The 20,891-nt window shown below is 39.5% G+C and overlaps 1 protein-coding gene across 9 annotated transcripts in view; it reads right to left on the minus strand.

Moving 5' to 3' along the window:
• rgs3a (regulator of G protein signaling 3a) overlaps positions 1–20,891 on the minus strand; it is a 154,756-nt gene that overhangs the window by 67,933 nt on the left and 65,932 nt on the right. For 8 of the 9 annotated variants that reach the window (XM_084383656.1, XM_084383658.1, XM_084383651.1 and 5 more), the window contains 2 exons: positions 17,452–17,563; positions 13,693–13,736 (listed from right to left, as the gene is read on the minus strand). In XM_084383656.1, coding sequence (XP_084239782.1) covers positions 13,693–13,736; positions 17,452–17,563 — 156 coding nt within the window. Of the gene's footprint in view, positions 1–7,933; positions 8,062–13,692; positions 13,737–17,451; positions 17,564–20,891 lie in introns of those variants that run through there. The other variant, XM_084383663.1, reaches the window with a different exon arrangement.

Raw genomic sequence — 20,891 nt, forward strand, 5'->3', positions numbered from 1 at the left:
AAAATCTCATAATTCAATCCAAGGTTATCTTTGAGTTCTCGCGCCAAGGATAACATGATATTCTACAGGTCAGGAAAGGTCAGCAAAAACTAATCCTGGGTCCCCTGCTTCCTGAAAAGCTTACTTTTTGAGGAGTATTACTTGCTTGAAATGTAGGGCTCTTATCATAAAGGATATGGAGCTCTGTGTATTGCAGCTTTGGTCAGTCCACCACTTTGAGCCAAACAAAGATACATTAAAAAACAACTGGATAATTGCGATAAAATTCTTTCGCAGAGAGGATGAATCATAATGACTTTTCCTTGTAGCATTACCAGCAGAGTGGCATTTCAGTTGTTTAGGAGAATGCTGCGACTCTGTTTTGCTGTGAAGATCCAGAAATGTTTCGTCGACTACAAAACTCCACCCAACTTTCCATCCACATCATCAATTATTGGAGTGTTGTTGTTTGCATGTGGCTTGTTTCTTCAACAGAAATTAAAGGAGCTTCTCCACTTAGCTAATGGCATCTACAAGCTGACTGACTTCACTTGATTTCATGGCTGCTGTTTAGCGACACTTCGTTTGCAAACACCAAATTAAGATGGAGAAGTGTGTAGTATGAATTTCCTCAGAATCACACGTGGTCACACGCCGGGCCAACGAACATTAAATCATGTAATGCTAATGTCACCCGCAAGTGCCAGAAATGGAACACACATACAGCAAAACACTTTCGAACAGACACACACACACACACGCACGCACACACACAGATATTTGCCAATAATACATTTCGAATTTCCACGGAACTGATGTGATTTACTCATCTCTGATAACGATTTGTCTGTCTCTCTCCATTCCATGTCCTAGAGCTTTAGTTAAGAATTATTTGGGATGAGTAATACTGCAAAACAAAAAAGGAAGGGCTCAGTCTTTCAAGAAAACATTGCCTCATATGGCCAGGTTTTTCCAGGCAACTCCCCACTGTCCCACATTAGAGAAAACACATCTGCGACGGAGCAGTTCAGGGTCCCAGAGGTATGCATGCACCTGCATCCACGGACTCACTCACCCAGCTTTAAAATCTGCACACAGTTCCGGTTTAAACTCTTACTATACAGTCCTACTATAGATGCATCTTTATAATACATAACGATTACGACAAAACGGCATCCAGCTGGGACTCTCTGCTCTGTGAGTCATAGTGAGACACAGGTCTCAGAGCTGCATGAGGGCTTACATCCTAATCTGTCAAAGAGAGGAAGAGTATGTTTACACAGTCTTGGTGTGTAAATATGAGACGGTGCATACTAAACTGTAAACCACTTACTGACACGATGCACATGTTGTCTTGGGTAAAGAGAGAAGAGGGGGGAAATAACAGATGTGGACAGATGTAGAATAACATGGAGGTCATTATTATTATGCGTACTACAGCATACGCAGTAGTGCATTTCCTTTTGCATCATATCTACGAAATGAACACGGCTACTAATGATGATTCATTTGTCTCTAGGTCGTAATTCCAGCGATCTGTTTCAATATCTCCTGTTTGTTTTTGTTTACCGTTATTACACTTTGCTGTGCTGATAAACTGTGCATTATTGCATCTATCTGGGATAGTCTTCTTGACAGTGACTTGTACCTCATTGAATTACATCAGTTAAAATAATCAGTCATGCCAGCCAATTAGTAAACTGTTGACAGCTGGTCACAGACCACATGTTTTAGGCAGGAATCTTCAGGATAATCTTCAGCCAGCTGGAGCTTTCTATATTGTTGGCACTGCAGGCTATTTCACAGAAAAGCTATCTATTAGTTTGAACCAGATTAAAGTGCTACTATCGCTTTTGTGAAGCATGCAAAATGCCTGCTTTCATTTGAGGGTAAAACCAGAACATTGCAGTAATTTTAAAATCAAATTTCCACTGAACATTGTATTTGTGTTGGAAGCAAATCGCCTTGTGTCTGAAGGGAGTTCGCTGGAATCTCCCCCTGACTCTGTGGAGGCAGGTCTTTAGGGATCTTCCTGTTAAACTCATGCTGCTTCTGCTTCTGGGCATTAAACAGCTTCCGGTCAGTGGCCAAGGCTTCCCTTTTGTAAGACAAATTGTAACGTGTAAATTTCAGCAGCAGACTCGAGTCATTTAATGACACCCTTATTATCTAAATGAATCAAGCAACTATTTATCTTATTCATTAAATGATTACCAAAAGAACCGTTTCACCTAAAACAGCAAATTGCCTTACTCTAGTTTCTACTTTGGTTTACCCCGTTTATAAATCCACCCGTCCAAGAAATAAACACGAGAGCTAATGAAACAAAATTCAATGAATGGCCACTGGCCTGCCATGGAGTGGCTAAAAATACAGGCAGCATTTCCCCTTAATCAGATTGATTAAAGTGCTCCCTGGTAGAAGCCCTCCCCCTGAGCCATCTGGCAGATGAGTTTTCAGTGTACCACTGGACTGATGTCAGCACAGCTCACCTAAGCTGCTTTAGCACAGGTTAGCATGGTTTCACTGACAGCTAATGTGCATATTACTCTTGAATGGGCACACATCCAGGCATCATCTTCATGCTGCCTGGTAATAATGACCTAAGTTGAATGTAATCTTTGGCACTTGGGAAATACACTAGACAGAGGACAGATAAGTCATGTATAATATTTGTATGCTAAATGTGACGCAGCTAGCAGCCAATTAGCTTAGCTTAGCATAAAGACATGAAGATATGTGATGGAATATTTCTTTCACCTTAAAACCACAGCTTGTCTCCTTGATATTATGGATTAGACAAACAAGGTGCAAAACATTAATAAACAAGCCTCAGGAGTGATAGTAGGGGGATTGTTTTTACCATTGGCTAAGCTAATTAGCTGCCGGTTGTAGTTTTATATTTAGCATACAGCCACACCAGTGGAATCAATCTTCTCATCCAGTTCTCGGCAATAAAGTGAATAAGCTTATTTTCCAAAGTGTTGAACTTTTTCTTGTTATATAAGAATATTGTTAGTTTGTTTTTCTGCCATGGGCAGTGCAGATGTGTTTGTTTTTAGATCATCATGTTTTTCTTGTAATTCTTGCGTGTTTTGTTCTCCAATGATGTAAAGCGTTATTAGAGACCCTCCCACTGTCCCAGCTGATCCTACAGCTCCAGATTATTCAATCCCTTACTTCAACTCCAGCTCAGTCTCAGCTTCAATTATCTTTGTCTTATTTGCACCAACTATAGATTTGTGAAATCAGCTCTGCTCTTCGAACTGGAGTATATGTCTTCGACTTCTGTCTGATTCAGATGTATTCATTCATATGAGACTGTTTTGAGTGTACACATTGAGGGCAGATAGGCTTACTTTTAAAAGTAGATTGTAAACAAAGAGTTAAAAAGTACATAGCGGGAGGGAGCCAAGGACAAACACACAGAAGAAAGTGGAATCCGCTCAATCTAATGTGCACACCACTGAAGATGCACTAGAGTGAGTACCCATATCTTCAATGTTGCAATAGTAATCTCTATAAAGCAGTAAAATAGGTCTAAATGAAGACATAATGCCACTCAGTGCACTTATTGCAAGATTATGATAATGATACTGATAACACTTTAGCGTATGCTTTGTTTTTGCAGTACTGTAAATCTCTAAGATAGTTTTTCAGACACTTAACAGAAACAGTAGCAGCAATGGTGAAATATAAAATGTTAAGTGCCTGTTACATCAAGTGCTCATGTGATATCCGACTCGTCATGCTCCACAGAGATCAAGGGTTTTTCCATAGCAAGTCCCTATACACAGCAACACTAGGCAGCATCATACCCTATTAGTCATAGCCCATACAATGGTGCTGAACGTGGCATCGTGACCATCACGCTTAAACTACCAGCACGTCATCATCCTATCACCTCATTTTCCTACTTAGTCAAGAGCATACTAGTATAGCCATTACTCTGACTGTATGCCTAAAACCTTCAGACAAAACAGTCATCTTCTCTGCAGCGGGCTATAGGGTATCCCTAAGCACTGAGCTTTGTTATTGTAGCATTTAATGGGTTTATGGCTTCCAATTAGGTCACATGTAAACAAGAGCTAGTGATCTTGTAACAGTATATCATCACTAACGTCACTGGATCAGGAAGCTACTTATACTCTCTTTCCATGTTTTTTATCTGTTTCTTTATAGCCAGGAATAGCTCCAGGGATGGTTGGTCAACCATTTTGGTCCAGACTGAAATATCTCAAAATGAGAGATTTTGATTCGTTGTCCCCGGAGAATCGGTCATCTGCCCCTTTAATTTTCAAATACTTTTTTAAAAATTTCGTACTATTTAAGAAGTTTTCTTATGCTTACACGTTCATATACATGCCAATATATGATGATGAAAATGATATACATTATACATGCCCAACATTAGCAAGTTAGGTTTGTCATTGTGAGCACGTCGTTTGTATTGTTGTTTGTATTAAGCTAAAAACACCGCTACAGCTTGATAGAGTTACTAGAATAACTGTAGACCAGACTTATTCATCTGATGGCCAGAGGGCTAAATGTGGGTTTTAAACCACGTCATTTGGGCCCTTTGATCATTTTATTAATAGACTAATCGGCCAAATCATTAGTTATGCCTGTTTCCAAGCACGTAAATACTTTTATTTCATTAAAGTGTTTCCACCCAGGCTATTGAAGCAGGGGTTAGGAGTCAAACTGACAACCTACTTCTACGTTTAGGTGCATTGTTTTTTTCCTGCATTTTTACAATTATTTTTCAATTGTGAAATCTAATAAAGAAAGCAGATTAAAAAAAAGTACAAAGTGCATTGATTTAACACATTTTAAGTCCTAGTTTACATAAGAAATGGAAATGTTTAGCCCCGTGGCACTCGAATCTGGCCCTTTTAAAAAAGTAATTGAATAGGTCAGCGATTTAAATTTCTATCATTTCCTATATGAAACAAGAGACTACATCTGACTACATCAGAAGGTCTGGTGAGAGCAGGGCAAGTTAATGGGGTCTGGTTCCCATGACTGTCTCATGACTGCACTAAAGGATGGCTGGAGAATTCATTCCTGAACCTGGGAGTCTAATCAAGTCAATGACTGGGTGTTAGTGTGTTTCTCCACACTGACAGTGGACAATATAAAAACACCCATACAATATGGTGTAATCTAAAACAAAACATGTTAAAAACACAGTTCAGGTTGAAGTTGATCTAATTCCTAACAATGCTCCAAGGTGAAAGTTTTGGCTTCATGCTTGATATTATATGTGGTCTCAAAGGTAACGCCTGGTGGAGCAGCTACTGTAACTTTCAATAAATTGCACTAAACACAAACAAATGCATCTTTTATATTCTGAAAAAAAAAGCATAAAATGTAGCTCACTCTCAACTCCGCGGCTTTCCCACACGCTTTCATCTATTTCTAGTTTGTTTCTCTAGTTTCCAGCTCAAAGCCTTTCTGTGGTTTGCAAAGCAGCCATGAAAAGAGCATGCAAACTGGAGTCCTTGGCCTGAAGCCCTTCCTATAGCCACCAGGGAGGATGATAAGCACATGACAGGGCTACAGGAAGTTTTCTGAAGTCATGTACTGTTTCTGAAAGGTTTTTACCTCTTTTTTTAGCAACAAGATTTCTGCGTGTTTTCTTTCGTCATGATCATTACTTAGTCATGGAGTTCATCAATCATTTTGCTTTTTTTTTTGTCTTTTCACATGACTGTGAGTTTGTTGCATAAGCCTGAACGCACTATTTTGAGCCTTAGATAAGTTTAGCATTCAGGTCAGTGTTCATAGAGGTTTTTAACATTCAATTTAGAGATACTGACATTTGGCTGGGGATATGTAGGGTAACAGCCCAGATGCCAAAATAAAATATGGCCTTTTTACGTTCAGTTCTTTTTACACATCCTACATTATCATATTTCTACAATATTTGTTAAGACAATGGGACATATTCGAGCTGAGGTAATAGCAACAAAACCATTTATTTTTAACGAGACAACAGGACTTTTTCCAACCAAATTAATTGCAACAAAACCAGGTATTCTTGACGAGATGTCCCAACAATTTCTAGTCGTGTTTGTGCAGACAGAACCAGGTAACCTAAACCGAGTGTTTTTTGCACAGTGTCATCACAGCGTGTCATTGAAAACTGAACCCAAAGAAAGCAATGTTGCAACATATCCGAGGTTTGCGAAAATGTTGCCAACATTTATTCTGGCAATAGTAGTAGATAGTTGATAGCGAAAACCTTTTATTGTTGAACCACTGTTAAATACTGTGTATAGTGCATACATAGGAATGTGAAACATTAATTATTAATTTGGAAATTACTTCTGCACACTTTCCTATAAAAGTCATTGAATAATTCAGATGCTGATTGCCATTTGCTCTCCAACTGATGGAGCAGGGAGATAAACCAAAGTTTAGTACAGCACAGGAGAATACTTTCATCACTAAGTTGTTGATGGTCGTAGATCTCAGTGCAATCATATTGCCAAGATGGAGGTCTTTAAGTGATTATATTTAGATGTATTGCCACTGCCACTGCAATCCTGCCAATCTGTTTTGGCATATTAAATCAGGGAAAAAGCAAAGTACACTTTAAGTTGTGGCCTAACTGAAATGAAGAGGTTACATCTTGGTTCAATCTGACCCCTGAGAGACTGGTCCTGCCCTGGTCATGTTATGGATGGCTACCATAAAGTAGGGGTTTTGCTGACAAGAGCCCCTGGGTGCATATCATTCACATCCTGCCTTCAGACTACAAGTGACAGCCTGTATGTCATGCAGTCAATGACGGGCCTGAAGGCTTGCAGAAATGCATGCATACATAAAGAGATGCATAAAAAGGCTTCATATGCACGCACATATAGAAAACAAGCATCTTTATAGATACGTTGAAGATGCCCTTATAAAGCAGCAATCAACAGTGAGTCTTTACTTGAAGCAATCAAATAAAAAATGCACCATTATTTACTGTGTCCACAAACGTCACATCCACGTCAGCCCTATAGGCATAATAAACCAAGAACACGCTGACCTTTTATGGTACAGAATTCTTGCAGGAAAAAAACGATTTGCATGCACAACACTGTGCTTTGTTTGCCTGATCAGAGAGCGCCCTTGCTGTTCCACGGCCTACACCCAAGCAATCACACTGTGATTTCACCTAGTTTGGCAGTATCTCTCTGCATTTGGTGCATCTTATCTCATGTCTTCTCAATCACCACTTTTTCTGCGCTGTTCTGGGGGTACAAAACATGATTCATATATCAAACCCAATAACTATTTGAAATATGATTTGCATGCATGGCTCAAGGGTGTAATTGTTTGTAACAACTGACCAAGGAAGAAGAACAATTCTGAAAATAAATGTTTTACTGCTGTACTGTGGTAAGTGGAGATTATTCATGATTTCAGGGTAATTAGTGACGACTGCATTGTGCCGATTAAATACAAATGGCTATAATGGCAATTTACGGGAAATAGTGGTGAATGGATGCACTTAATGGAATTCTCAGCTTTCATTTGTGGAAACTTCACACACATCAGAAACCATTACCAGATTACAGAATCACATTTGGCAAGTTTGTAGTATAACACCAGAAACAGCACAGTATGACGTGGCTGTTCTACATGAGCAAACACAAACACTTACTTTACTCAAATATAACTGCTAAAAGTATTAAATCTGACATATAATAAGTATGTTGTTGCAAATTCATTATGTCACTCTAGACAATGAAAAGTTATATCAAGTCATAACGAGCGCAGCCACAAAGTCATCGTCTTTTAAATCATTTTAGTACTACTTTTTTTCTACTATCAAACTACAACTACTGCTCTCACAAAAACTGGCACAGTGACTCCTGTTCTTCCTATTTCATGCGACACAAATCTTCTCTCAAAACCTGTGAATGTATCCTGAGCAGAACTATCAGTCAGTGGCACTTACATCTCCAGAGTCAGACAGCAGGTGCTTCTGAAGAGAGCTGGCCTCCCTCACGAACCGCTTCTTAGGCCCGACCCGGTCGGCCAAGTTGCCCATGATGACTCTGTGATGACCCAGATGCACTCCGCTGCTCAATAATCTCACACAGTGTCTCTCCTCGCTGTCTGTGTTTTTCGTTTACCTACACAATGCTTTCATGCTTCCTCTCTTCCTGCGTCACTGACACACTTACACACACACACACAAGACACACACTTGGCTTTCCTTAAATCTGGGTTAGATCAGTTCCGTTTTGAGCAAGTGCTAAAAAAGGATGACCTCCAGTGACGGAGGAGAAGGGCAGGAGCAGACAAAAGGAGGAGAGCGGACTGTGACAGAGTGAGATGGAGGAGAGGACTGAAATTGTTTCACTGCTCACAACTTCAGGAGAAACGAGGAGAGCTTTTCTTATTTCTGTAGAATAAAATTGCCATTTTATCTAATTTACAAAACTCAAGAGCAATTCACTGTGCAAAGACATGTCACACATGTCAACATCTGTCAAATGAATGGGAAAAAACTGACATGGATGCCGTGTGATTTACACTCATATTCTCTTCGCATTTGATGGCGTAGGGGATAAAACACTCCCCTATGATGTGGAGATCTTGCGGAGAGATCTGTTGAGTCACTTGGGAACAGCTGCATGTGGTGATATGTGGGAGCTACGTGTGTTGCTGTGAGGTCCCCTGTGTGTTTGAATGTGTTTATTGACGTAGAGTATATGTTTTGTGTGGATGTGCAAGTGTGGGTTTCCTTGCTTTTTCTTTTTTATGTTCAGTAAACCACCACAAGTCAAGTTATTTACAGGAATATACATGTAATATAAATACAGGAAAACACTTTATATATATATATACAATATTAACCATTAACCTCATATGCTTATTAGCATATTAGTAGCATATTGGCTATTTATTAGTCATTATAAATTTCTTATTCTGCATGACAATTTTCTACAACTACTAGGCCATTAACCTCCAATGTTTGGTCTTTAACTAATAACTAATTCACCAGTTGGTACTGCGTGGATTAATAAGTGGTAAACTACTAATTAATTAGTTATGAGCAAGACCTTACTTGGGGAATATCTTAATGGGTTAGAAAGACTTAATTTAAAATTTTTTGCCACTATTTACAAATGTAGTTGTGTTTTGTTACATATGAAAAGACCATTTTTTAAAGTGCTATTAAGGGAGAACCACATCATAAGGCCGATACTGAGCAAAACATATTAAGATCCTAATAATTTCCTCAATTCTTTTAGTTTTAGGCCTGTTCTGCTTTTTCTGTGGCACAAGTCATAGGTCAGGTATGGCCTCGGGTATCTTGTATAAGCATAGCCTCACTATTTACGACACGTGCACAGAGAAAAGCAAACAAGCAATCAAACAAAAGATAAACTTGAAAGGAATCTATAAGAAAGGTCACATCTAAAACAAGTGATGAGAGCCAAAAATGTTCACAGGGGTCCATTTCACTTTCATTATAGCGCCTGTAAACGTTTTAGCCGTGAAAAGGCAGGAACAGTTTATCTATTAAAAGAAAAGGGTATAGGAGTCAAATGCAATGTTTAACTAACAAATACATGCAGTGAGCAATAAAATGCTGCCCTAAATCTCCCTCTCACTCTGATTGTGTGTATTTATGTCAATGACCTTTGCATGGACAGGCCAGAAAGAGCAATTCAATTAGAGTCTATCACACCTTCCGTGTAAACACAAACAAACACACACACACACACACACACACACGCACACAGCAGCAGCAGCAGTGAGGGTCAGGGTCACTCAAACACTTCAAACGTGTCTTCATCTCCTCTGATCAGCGGAGCTCCACAATCTATTCAAGACCTCTGAGGACGTTCTCTTCTCCCCGCTCCTTCTCTTTCATCCTTCTCTCCATCCACCTCACATGTTCTGCCACTTCACACAACAGTGTGCCCTACCAGCAGGACCAGAAGGTCAATCACTCTGTAAAGACTCTGCCATCACTTAATGAGCACCACAGTAGTTTAGCAGCTGCCCATGCTAACTCTGAGCTTAATTTGAGAGAGAAGAGAAGAGAAGAGAAGAGAAGAGAAGAGAAGAGAAGAGAAGAGAGTTCCCCCTTGATTATTTGATCATTTATCAGCATATTTTTGTGTTTATATAGCTCTAAAAAGACCTTTTTTTACAGTATCTCTTACGGTACCTATATGATAGATAAGCGCTACAGTAAGAGCGAACTGTACGCTTTGTTTCATTGTGGCTACTGTTTGCTCCCTGAGGTATGAAATGAACTGCTGACAGGTGTATCACCTATAATAGATGACTGCACATTTTGTGTGTGTGTGTGTGTGTGTGTGTGTGTGTGTGTGTGTGCGTGTGTGTGTGAGTGTGTGTGTGTGTGAGTGTGTGTGTGGGCATCTGACAGGCCGACTGGAGGAACAGAGTAACAGAGGAGAGCGAGGAGACTGAGCCAAGTAAATCTTAACTGGAAACAAGCGGCTCACACACCCAATCTTTTGCTGTTTCTCTGTCTGTCTTCTTGCCATATTTGCTGCACTAGTTTGGTATTTTGGGTACATCCTTGCATTGCTGCCTGTGCCGACTGTCGTGCTAGAGAATCAGCAGGTCTTTTCAAGCCTAAGGTGTCAGACTGTCAGTGGTCTCGACTGCGATGAGTGTGATCGGCAAGTCTGAGATTTGTTTGTACATAAATGACATTTAAATGACATCTGCGAGGGACAAAGAGCGTCCCAGAGAAAAAACTAAATTAATCATTATAAAATATAAACAACTCTGCTGGAAACAGCACCGAATTGAAGAAAGAAAATATAACATAATAAAAGCTTCTGCACAGCCCTAGAGCTGATAAAACCGTTCAAGCAGACCTTTTTAATACGTCGTATAAAATCCAAAATCTGCCTTTAACTCACTCAAACTCTCTCTCTCTTTCTCTCCCATGCTGTCTTACGTAAGAGTTTCTATTTATATATGTTGCCTAATTGGATAGACTGAATAATATCGGAGCCTTTTCCTTCCTCTTTTTCCAGCCTGTGGGACAGATATCAGGCCCCTCTCATTCTGTCTGGAATTTCTGAAAAAAAAGACCCTTTAAAAGATTCATAAGCTGCTAATGAGGTTATGCAGCACATTTCAAAGTAAAAACTTGTGTGACGATGTGTGTGCATCTGTGTCTGCGGCAGGAGGGGTTTTAAATAGTTGCTCAGTGAACAGATTATCCATATGAGCAGAAATATGCAGCCGCGACAAATTGCAGAGGAGTCATAGCGGCTAGATGGATGGAACAAAAAGAAGGAAATGGTCCCATTCGGTATTCAGTCTCTTCAGCTTAAAATTTAAAACACTTTTGAGATGTTCAATCTTTAAAAAAGACAAAAAGAAAGACTTTCATACTCAGTTTATTCTGGCAAGAAATAGAAAGTATCAAGGAGGCTATAGACTGGCATTTGTCTTGTCCAAAATTAGACATGTCCCAAATCCATCCTAAGGCTGATCTGGACATATTTTAATTGATCGGTATCGGCTAATTACAGTTGATAAAAATCCTCCAAAAGGTAACAAAAATGAAAGTGTCAAATTTGTGTGTTAAGTCAGTGTGTAGCTACTTGTTTCATAAACATTTAGGTCAATATGAGTATCGGATTGGATCAAAGCAGCTACACATTGTTTTAAGTACATGAACCATGGATATCCATGGCTCGTATTTCAGGGTGCTATTGTTAGCAACTTGAACAGTATGCAGCACACTTTTATGCTCTGCCAGATGACATATTTCACATAAGGATATATCTGGCTGCTGATGTTAGTGGCGAGGTCCCCAGACACAGAAAACAGTAAAACATTTTGTCAGCTTTTTTAAATGTCTTCTGCACATCTTCCAGAGAGAGTGAGGCAGCTGTTACGGTTGGATATAAGAGCTTGAGGGATGTGTTGAAGGTGGAAGGAAGCGCTGAGTAGAGGTGATGAAAACATCATGTATTACAACATAAAAAGGGTGATGAAACCTGCAGTTTCATTCAGTGGGAAGATGGGGGGGGGGTATAGGGAGAGGATGACTGGCTGTAACCCCAAACATTCATTAACAACATCAGATCTGCCAGGACAAAGGAACATTTAAAGACTGGAAAACATCCCTAACAGGCTCCACAACTATCAAATCCTATCTGTCAGATAACTGTGACATCCTCCTTGTTTATCTCTGATTCCCAGCAAAGTGCTTTTATGCTTTCTGTCTCCCCCCGCCTGCTTTGTTCAAGTACAACTGATTTGAGCTTGTTGTTGCTGGGAGGATAGACAGTAATGTAGAATCCCATTGATATTCTAAGTGATTTGAAAGGACCCATATGTTGGATTTAGGGGCATCTAGCTGTAAGGATACAGACTGCAACCAACTGAACATCCCTCACCTCATCCATCCCTTTCCAAGCATGTAGGGGAACCAACAGTAGCATTTAGGCAGAGCATCAACAATTAGTTCATTAATTGCTTAGTTGATTGGAAAGAAAAATTAATCACCAAATATTTTGATTATCAATGAATCAAATGGATTTGCTTTGTAAATGTAAGGATTTGCTCCCTTTCTTTGTCATTTATGATAGAAAATAAAGAGTCTTTGGGTTTTGGACTGTTGGTCGGACAAAAGGGATCTGGAAAACTGTGGTTTTTCACAATATTTTCTGACATTTTTTGGACTAAAGTTTTACTTGTGAAAATAACTGGCAGATTAATTAATAGTGAAAATAATTATTTGTTGCAGCCCTACATTCAGGTAACACAGAAACACTGAAGACCCTCTCTAGAGCCAGTATTTGGTTTGTCTGCTCTGGGCTGCTGTAGAAACATAGCAGTGCATAAAGTGCATAACAGCGCAGTAGTTTCAGGTGACTTACACTAATGAACAGAATGAAGATAATTATGAATATATATTCCATTTCTGCCAATGGATCCCCCAAAAATACGACACATTTGACCTTGCAGACCTAAAACGAATTATGTAGAGCTGCACTAAAGAAGAAATTTCTCTCGTAGTAACCCTAACCCCAAAAAAAGGAATGAAAGAATTGTGATTGATTTGCAACTGAAAACTGTTTTAACAAGTTTTAGTGACCTTTGACATCTTGGAGGCAACAATATAATGTTTCCTGTTTGCCGTATGTGAACTTGCCCTTAAAAAGGTTTTCATATCATGATAATTCTGTTGTGGACTCATACTACTGGACCAATGGAAAATGTTAGTCGATAAAGTGCCATTACAGTTGCCCATTGTTGAATAATTGCTGAACACTGCAATGAAATATTAATAATTATGCCTTTTCCTTCCGTCTTAAAATGACAGGCAGACAGACAGATAGATAGATAGATAGATAGATAGATAGATAGATAGATGGATAGATGGATAGATAGATAGATAGATAGATAGATAGATAGATAGATACAGTAGATAGATAGATATGAAATATATCATAAACAAGAACATGTTGTGTGTGTGACAGAGACGGCTCTGAGATGGAGTCACATCTCAGACAGACACACAGAGAAAAGACATTTTCATTAGAGCTTTCTGATAATCCTTGTGTCTTCCATCTAATGTGATTTCCACCAGATTCGATTGCCCCTCCGGCTCAGAGACAAAATAGGCTGTTCACATTAGACCCTCCTTTTTCCTTCTTTTTTCCCCTGTTTTTCTTCCAGACAAACACAAATCTGCTCTCTTACCTCGGTCATGTGAATCAGGTAGAATCTCAGTTCTTCCGCATAATCTGCAAGACAAAAGTAACAAAGGGATTAATTTTACTTCTATCTTCACACCACCTTTTTTCCTTCCTGCCAACCATAATTTTTATTTTTCTCTCGCTTTGTTCCTTCTTGTACACAAAGACACGTCTTTTATTTATACTATATCTATACTTATATATAATACTTATAATAATGGAAGGTTTTTACTTTGGGCCAGCCTCTGAGACATCCACCCATAAGTCAACGGAGTAGCGCTCTGTGAGACAGGCCCGTGGGTCTGGAGTCAAGATAGATGGTTTTAATCGAGTGACCCCCCACAACACACACACACACAAACACACACACACACACATACACACATACATACACTCAAAACATGCACCCACACAATCTACAGTATATAGCTTGTAGGGATGTTTACTATTTTATTTCAAGTATGCACACACACACAACCAACGTACTAACTGACTGATGTCACACTGGGGAGCGGCTAGGCCCTGGGGTGACATTTAAAATGATCGAATATGTTCTATGAAGATCTATCTACCCGTCAAGCCATCTATCTACCAAGATGGTGCATTGGAAACTTGGCTTCAAATCTGTAGTACATCTTTATTGTATTAAATATTCATAATTGAATAAGCAAAAGCTAACTCTTTTTCCTTTTTATAAATAACTGGACCCTGATGACTAGTTTGGAAGAATGCGTTTGAACAAAATTATGAATTTTTTTTTTATGTTATGAAACATGTCATGAGGGGATCTTAAAATAATGGCCACCATCGTTCCTAATTACTTTATAGTTACATGCCAAACCCATACTCTCCAGGCTCAGTCCCACAAGAAAGCTAGTGTTTTCTTGTCCAGCATCTCGAGCCTGTCGGCTTCACAAGCATCGCAAAGAAGAGAACACCTGTAGTCAGGTCTTGCACTCGTTAAAAGATCTCTTCAGGAGTTCATGTTTTCATTAAGCGCCCAGGAATATAAATCCAACCTCTACCTCTTCACACTGAATACTGACAGCAGACAGCAGCCTCCCACTGCAGCACAGGTCCACAGGCAGCTCTTTAACTGGTTCCTGTTGCTTTATTTTATGAAAGTGAGGTCTGTAAAGTAATGCATCCCACAGAGTTCAACACAGGCTGTCTAAGGCTGTCTAAGGCTGTCTTGACAGTGGGAACAGCAGCAACAGCAGGACCTGTACTGTATGTACTTTTTACTAATTCCAGAAAATAATTATTTTTATAACCAACAGCAGAGGTCACTGTTTGATATCTTTCTGTTTTCAAAACCCAGCAGAGTGCTGTCACGCAGCATAGAAGCACCTTATGAGAGGCTTGTTGGTGGAGTCAACCTACTGGTATGTCAAATGTGTATTACGTTAAGTAATTCGCTGCCACTAATTCCTAGCCAGAAGTTAAATGATTAAATGATTGATTAGCCTCCCAAATTTAGCATTTGCATCCCGGTTTCAACTTTTGGGTAATTTTAAGAAGAATCTTTTTGAAGCATCTTTTATTGTCACAAACAATCACACTCAGTACAACATAGTGAAACTTGTTCTCTGCAATTAACACATTCCTGAGGAGCAGTGGGCAGCGACTGACTCTAGCCCAGTGCCTCATTCAGGGGCAGTGACAGGAAAAGTGACCTAAGTAACGTTTTTTCCCCTGTTTTTCCTATGAAAAAAATAGTGCATGAGTTGTCTTAATTCTTCTTACTTTGTTAAGTAAGATGACAAAATTTGGATTGACACATTGAATTTGTCATGCAATATATAATTTGGGTTTAATTTGGGTTTAATGCCACTGTTTCCCACGCTCTTCAGCCTAGTATCGGGGTGACAGGAACACAGGAAAGCCCCTGTATTGAACTTGTACTGTGTCATTACATGCACGCACGGACACACACACACACACACACGTCAAACACACCCTTGCTGAAACAAACACAATCCCCCGGCGCCTCTTTCCTGAGTGACGCTGCCGAAGCGAAATAACAATGACAGGCAGCGGGGTGGAGATGTGTGTCTATGTGTGTGTGTTTTATGAGAGGACACACACACACACACAAATTCTACTGTATCCCCTCCCTGGTGATCTCCAATTGTTTGGGTGAAGGGTGGAGGTCAGAATGGCCCAGAAGAGACCAGTGATGTCTTTGGTGAGGGCAACGCAGCTCAGTAGTTTCAGTTCAGAAATACTTGTAAAGGAATGTTCATTGGATGTTTTTCGACACAACTGTGTCAACCTTGGCTGCTCAGTGAATTATTTTTTTCGCATGTTGTATATTTGCAGCTAATAACCTTGTTCAGTATTTGACATGTTCACATTTGAGTTTTCCACCCTGAGTGTGATGCCAGAGGAAATGTTTGGCTTGTGAATATGTTCAGTTTTGGAGCCTTCAAGGAAAATAGCAACAGATTTATGGACTCAATGCATCCAAAGTCCTACTGAAAATTAAACAATAAGCTGAAACAACCATGAAGAAAGCCCAGTATGTTCTCCCAAAAAAAAGACTAAAATGTTACTAAAACTAATATACACTTTTATCCACTGATATCGGCCCAGGGCACATATTTCTCCTGCAATGGTGCAGCCTGGGGAGAAAGGTTATGTGGCTTTTTGGGGCTACACTGACACCTGTAGGGGGCTTTATCCATAGAGTATCAGGCCAAACCCCTCAGCTGAATCACTCAAAACAGCATTCACTTGCTCTCAGTAAACTTTAAATCTAATCAGTGATCTCCCCCTGCACTCACAGTCACCTCTGAACACTTACTGCCATCAAAGATTTTATTCTAGGGGACAGAACAGACAAATCTCCCCTCAGCAACATCCTTATATCACCTGTAGTCCTGCTAAATCAATACTTCAAGTCCTTTTGATAATCATGCACCACAAATTTTGGACACTATGGCCCTTGTTTTCTGGATTAAATTCTGCTCAGCAAGCATAACAATCAACTGACCTAACACCAAGTTAAACAGTCAGCTGAAGGACGAATCACTTATTACTGTTTCGTACCCATGCACTTATCAGTTTTCAGCATTATGTATGCCCTCTCCACTGGCCTCAGCCCAAGCGTGACTCCAAACTTGCCTGTGTGTCCGGCCACAACTCCAAACACAGATATTTACAGTGAGCCCTATTTATTTGACTTGCCTGGGCTCTGCGCAGCCCTGATGGCCAAACTATTCTCTCCATATTAATAGAGGGGATGGCTGTTTACACCAAGGTGAAATAAAAAGACAAAGCAACAGGAACATGGGCAGTCTTTACCTAAATATCCGCTGGTTAAGCTCAACTGGAAATATCACCGTATTCATGGTAGCGTATGTTTATTTCTAGCAGTGCAATTTGTGTGTTTAAGTGTTGAGTTTCTGTATCGCTGTTCGACTGTAAAAGGTCAAATGTGGTTTAATGTGTTAACATACTGATAAGACTGTTTGGAGATATGATTACAAATAGCAATTTGGCTGATGTCTTTTTGACTTTTGACGAATACGACTCATACGTAATCACCACAACATCTCAGACATCTGAGGATTACGGCCCCTGCGACGGTGACGAAGAATTGTCTGTTGTCGTTGTTGAATTGTCTTGAGGAAAGTCAAGTACGCTCATGTCTGCTAAAAGATATAGCCTACACTTCTCCTGACAGTTTTTATATATACAAATAGTTTGACAAATCCAGGACTCCACACAGTTAAGCGACAGGTGTCATGTGCTTACGTACCATCCTGGAGCCTCAGCTGTCGGAGGTACAGTGGACTCTGAAGTACGTTACACCGGCCTGGCTCATCTTCTCTTGTCACCAGCATCAGGTCAGTGTAGACAAACACTGTAACCTACAAGACACGGATAGGGAAGGTACAAAAAAAAGCAGAAAGTTAAAAAAAAAAGAAAAGAAAAAAAAAAAGGTTGAAGGGGAGTGGGGTGAGGTTAAAAGGGAGGCAGAGAAGGGAGACGGAAAAAGAAAAAAATTGATTTTATACTGTCGTCTCACAAGGCTTACCCATGACTTAACACCTTAATGCAGTCGCATCTCAGCAACACACATCAGCAAACGAGTAAGATGCACAAACACCAGCTAACATTTAACAAGTCTCACCCCTGTAAAAGCCCCCTACCTCATTTCCTAGCAAAGGAAATGTAGTTCACACATACATAATTATGGCTCTACATGTACATCTACCCACACCTTGTTTTTTTAACCTGTAACCTTTTCATTATGTTATAAAAACTGTTATATATAAAACTTGAATCCTGTTTCATAAAGAAACTTGAATTTTCAATGTTCGATGTGTGCATTAGACCCCCAAACTTCAGATATTTACTTTGGGGACTTCACCAAGAGTTTTGCAACGTGTCATGTCAGCTCAAGACTGACTTCTGCAGAGGCCAGGTGAGTAAAAGTCACACCAGTGAAGCATTAAGATGAGAATTAATGAAGAGAGGAACAAAGCATTGCAAATAAAGAGAAGGAGCTTCTATGTATGCATGAAAGTTGCTTCTGCTTTCATGGAACATGACAAGCATACAGTGTAATTCATGTAGATTGGCACTGACTCAAGATAATGGTTTTGCTTTGGTGGCTTCCTCTGAAGGGTGAGAGAGCAGAGAGGGTATTTCAGATGTAGCCAGTATGTGGTTAGAGTGTGTGTGTGTGTGTGTGTGTGTGTGTGTGTGTGTGTGTGTGTGTGTGTGTGCATGTGTGTGTGTGTATGTGTGTATGCGTGCGTGTGTGTGTGTGCGCATGTGTGGTGAAGTTTGAGTGGGTGGAAAAGGATGTCAGGGTAAAGAAAAAGGACAAAGCAAATGAGATACGAGCAGCTGACAGTTTTCATACAGAGAAACACACTTTACAGTTTACATGCATACACGCATTTATGTCCATCCTGTTATGAATACTAAGCTTAAGTCGTACAGTGTGTACAGAACAATTTCATTCTGATTGAAACTAATAAATGCTAAATGTCTTGGTAAACTTTGAGTCATCAGGGTCAACTTTTTGTACATCTGAAAAGATACATAATGTTTGAACATTATTACTGTATGCATCATGTACGCAAAAAAACCTGTTCTAAGATTTCAAAATAATGGCTGTCTCAGATTACTTTGATCAAATGCACCACAAAAACTTTTAACTGACTCTGAAACAGTCTTAGTTTAATACTGATCCCTCTACACGACTATATAAGAACGAAGACTGGCTAGTTTTGTATGATTATTATAGTTGTTCTGAATGCCCATCACAGGGTCAGACTGCGACTTCTTCTGGTTTGATATGTCATAAAATGGATGCTATTTTTATGGTAGAGTGCAGAGAGGTAAGAAGCTGCTCTGAAGTCTGGTGGTACATTCAGGCACTAAAACAAAGTTAACTTTGTTCCACCGTCATCATCTTTTGTCCAAGTTTCAAGGCTGACATTGTACTTAGTTGTTTGTTGTATTGGTTTTATATTCAATGTATAATATAGAACAATTAAACATATCTGAGCAAAACTGATTGCCGGCTCACGAAGCACCAATGCATGCCAACTCAAAGTATTATCAGCAGTCTTTGGCAGTCATTAAACTGATTTAATTACCTGCATGGTTACTTGATAACTGAAAATAAAATAAGTTATTCGTTGCGCTTAATGTTAATATCAAAAGCTATCTTTCAGGACATCTTGATACCTTATTAAGGATTCAGATGATTTAATTCACTTAAATCTGTCATGTCCCAAAGTCACTTTGAAATGTTACGATGATTTAATCCACAAAAAACAAAATTTTGTCCAAATGTCACTTTGGATGAAATCAAATTTGCTGTGCTTATTATTTGTGCTCAGATATTAAAATTAAAAAGTTTGTGTGAACAACAGAGTTTGTGTGTTTGGCTCCCGGGCAGACCTACAAGAGTAAAAGCTGGAACAACACTGACTGATCATTAAAAACAGCCTGTATGAAGTGGCCCATGCGGTGGAGAGAAACTCCCTCCTGACAAACACTGGCTGTTAAATATTTGTTTTATGACTGACCGCAGAGGGAGGCCACGATTACCTTCCATGCCAGCAGTCACTGCACTTCACCTCACTGCACAGCAAAGATGATCTGACAGTGCAAATTAAAGAACTGTGGCGAGAGCTTAATTCAATAAAACAACACTCACAACACTCATTATTTTTCTCTTTCCGCACACAAATAGACCTTATGAACATGTCTCTCCAGAAAAAAACATCATAAAACTGACATGTCAGACAGGATTCCCTCATCTGATTCACCAGAACCTCACATTTCAAAAAACATATCTACCTGTCATTCACCTAGAATTAGTATTTTTTTAAAGGTTTTGTTGATTGGGGTTAATCCTACTTCCAAATCATAAAAACATGACCTGCGTCAGATGTTTTTCTTTTAGAGAAAATGTACTTGGACGTTTATCGAGGTAATGCAAATATTTGTAAAGTAAATATCAGTAGGTTAATGTGGCTAAATGTCACTAATATGAGGTGTAATCAGCTTTTCTAAGGGAACTTTTGTAATATCATTAATCTAAGTTGTTACAGGTACGATAACATTATCGTACATGCCTCTGGCACATTACTAAAAAGTTTCTTTGCAGAATAACATGTGAAACACTATCAACACATAAAATGTTGTTTGCTTTAATGCCCTAACAATAAATATATGGAAGCGTCGGAGCCAACGCGACGTCAGCTGCGGAGCTTCAGCCGACGTCGCGGGGGTGTGCCAGTAGCTGAGGACGGACTTTCCATGCTGTTTGGTGAGGCTGTGAATCCTGCTGCTCATCGCAAAAGCGCAACAAAGATTCTAAATGCAAGCTTGCTCAAATAACAACCTAAAACAAAGAGTGCACTGAGGTTGAAGAAACCACCAACATTACAAGGGTCTTATTATTACTTTATAGAGCCGGTGGTAGAAGGGTTAGATTTAAAATTCTGAATCTTCCGAAAGAATGAGTAACCCCACAATTGGTGCAAAAGTATTACATTTTTTCCCCCTTTTCTTCCTCAAAATATTGTATAGGATACCTGTATAATTCATTACATATTGTGTAAGAATCATTAATAGGCTACTGAAGGGGCTACACTCTCTTTTGATCCATAAAACAGAATTTTTCTGTCAGTCAGATCTTTGGCACTCTCCTTCTTTATAAATTATTAATTT

Source organism: Pagrus pagrus, assembly GCF_965226575.1.
Source record: "Pagrus pagrus genome assembly, chromosome: 19".
Classification (NCBI taxonomy): domain Eukaryota; kingdom Metazoa; phylum Chordata; class Actinopteri; order Spariformes; family Sparidae; genus Pagrus; species Pagrus pagrus.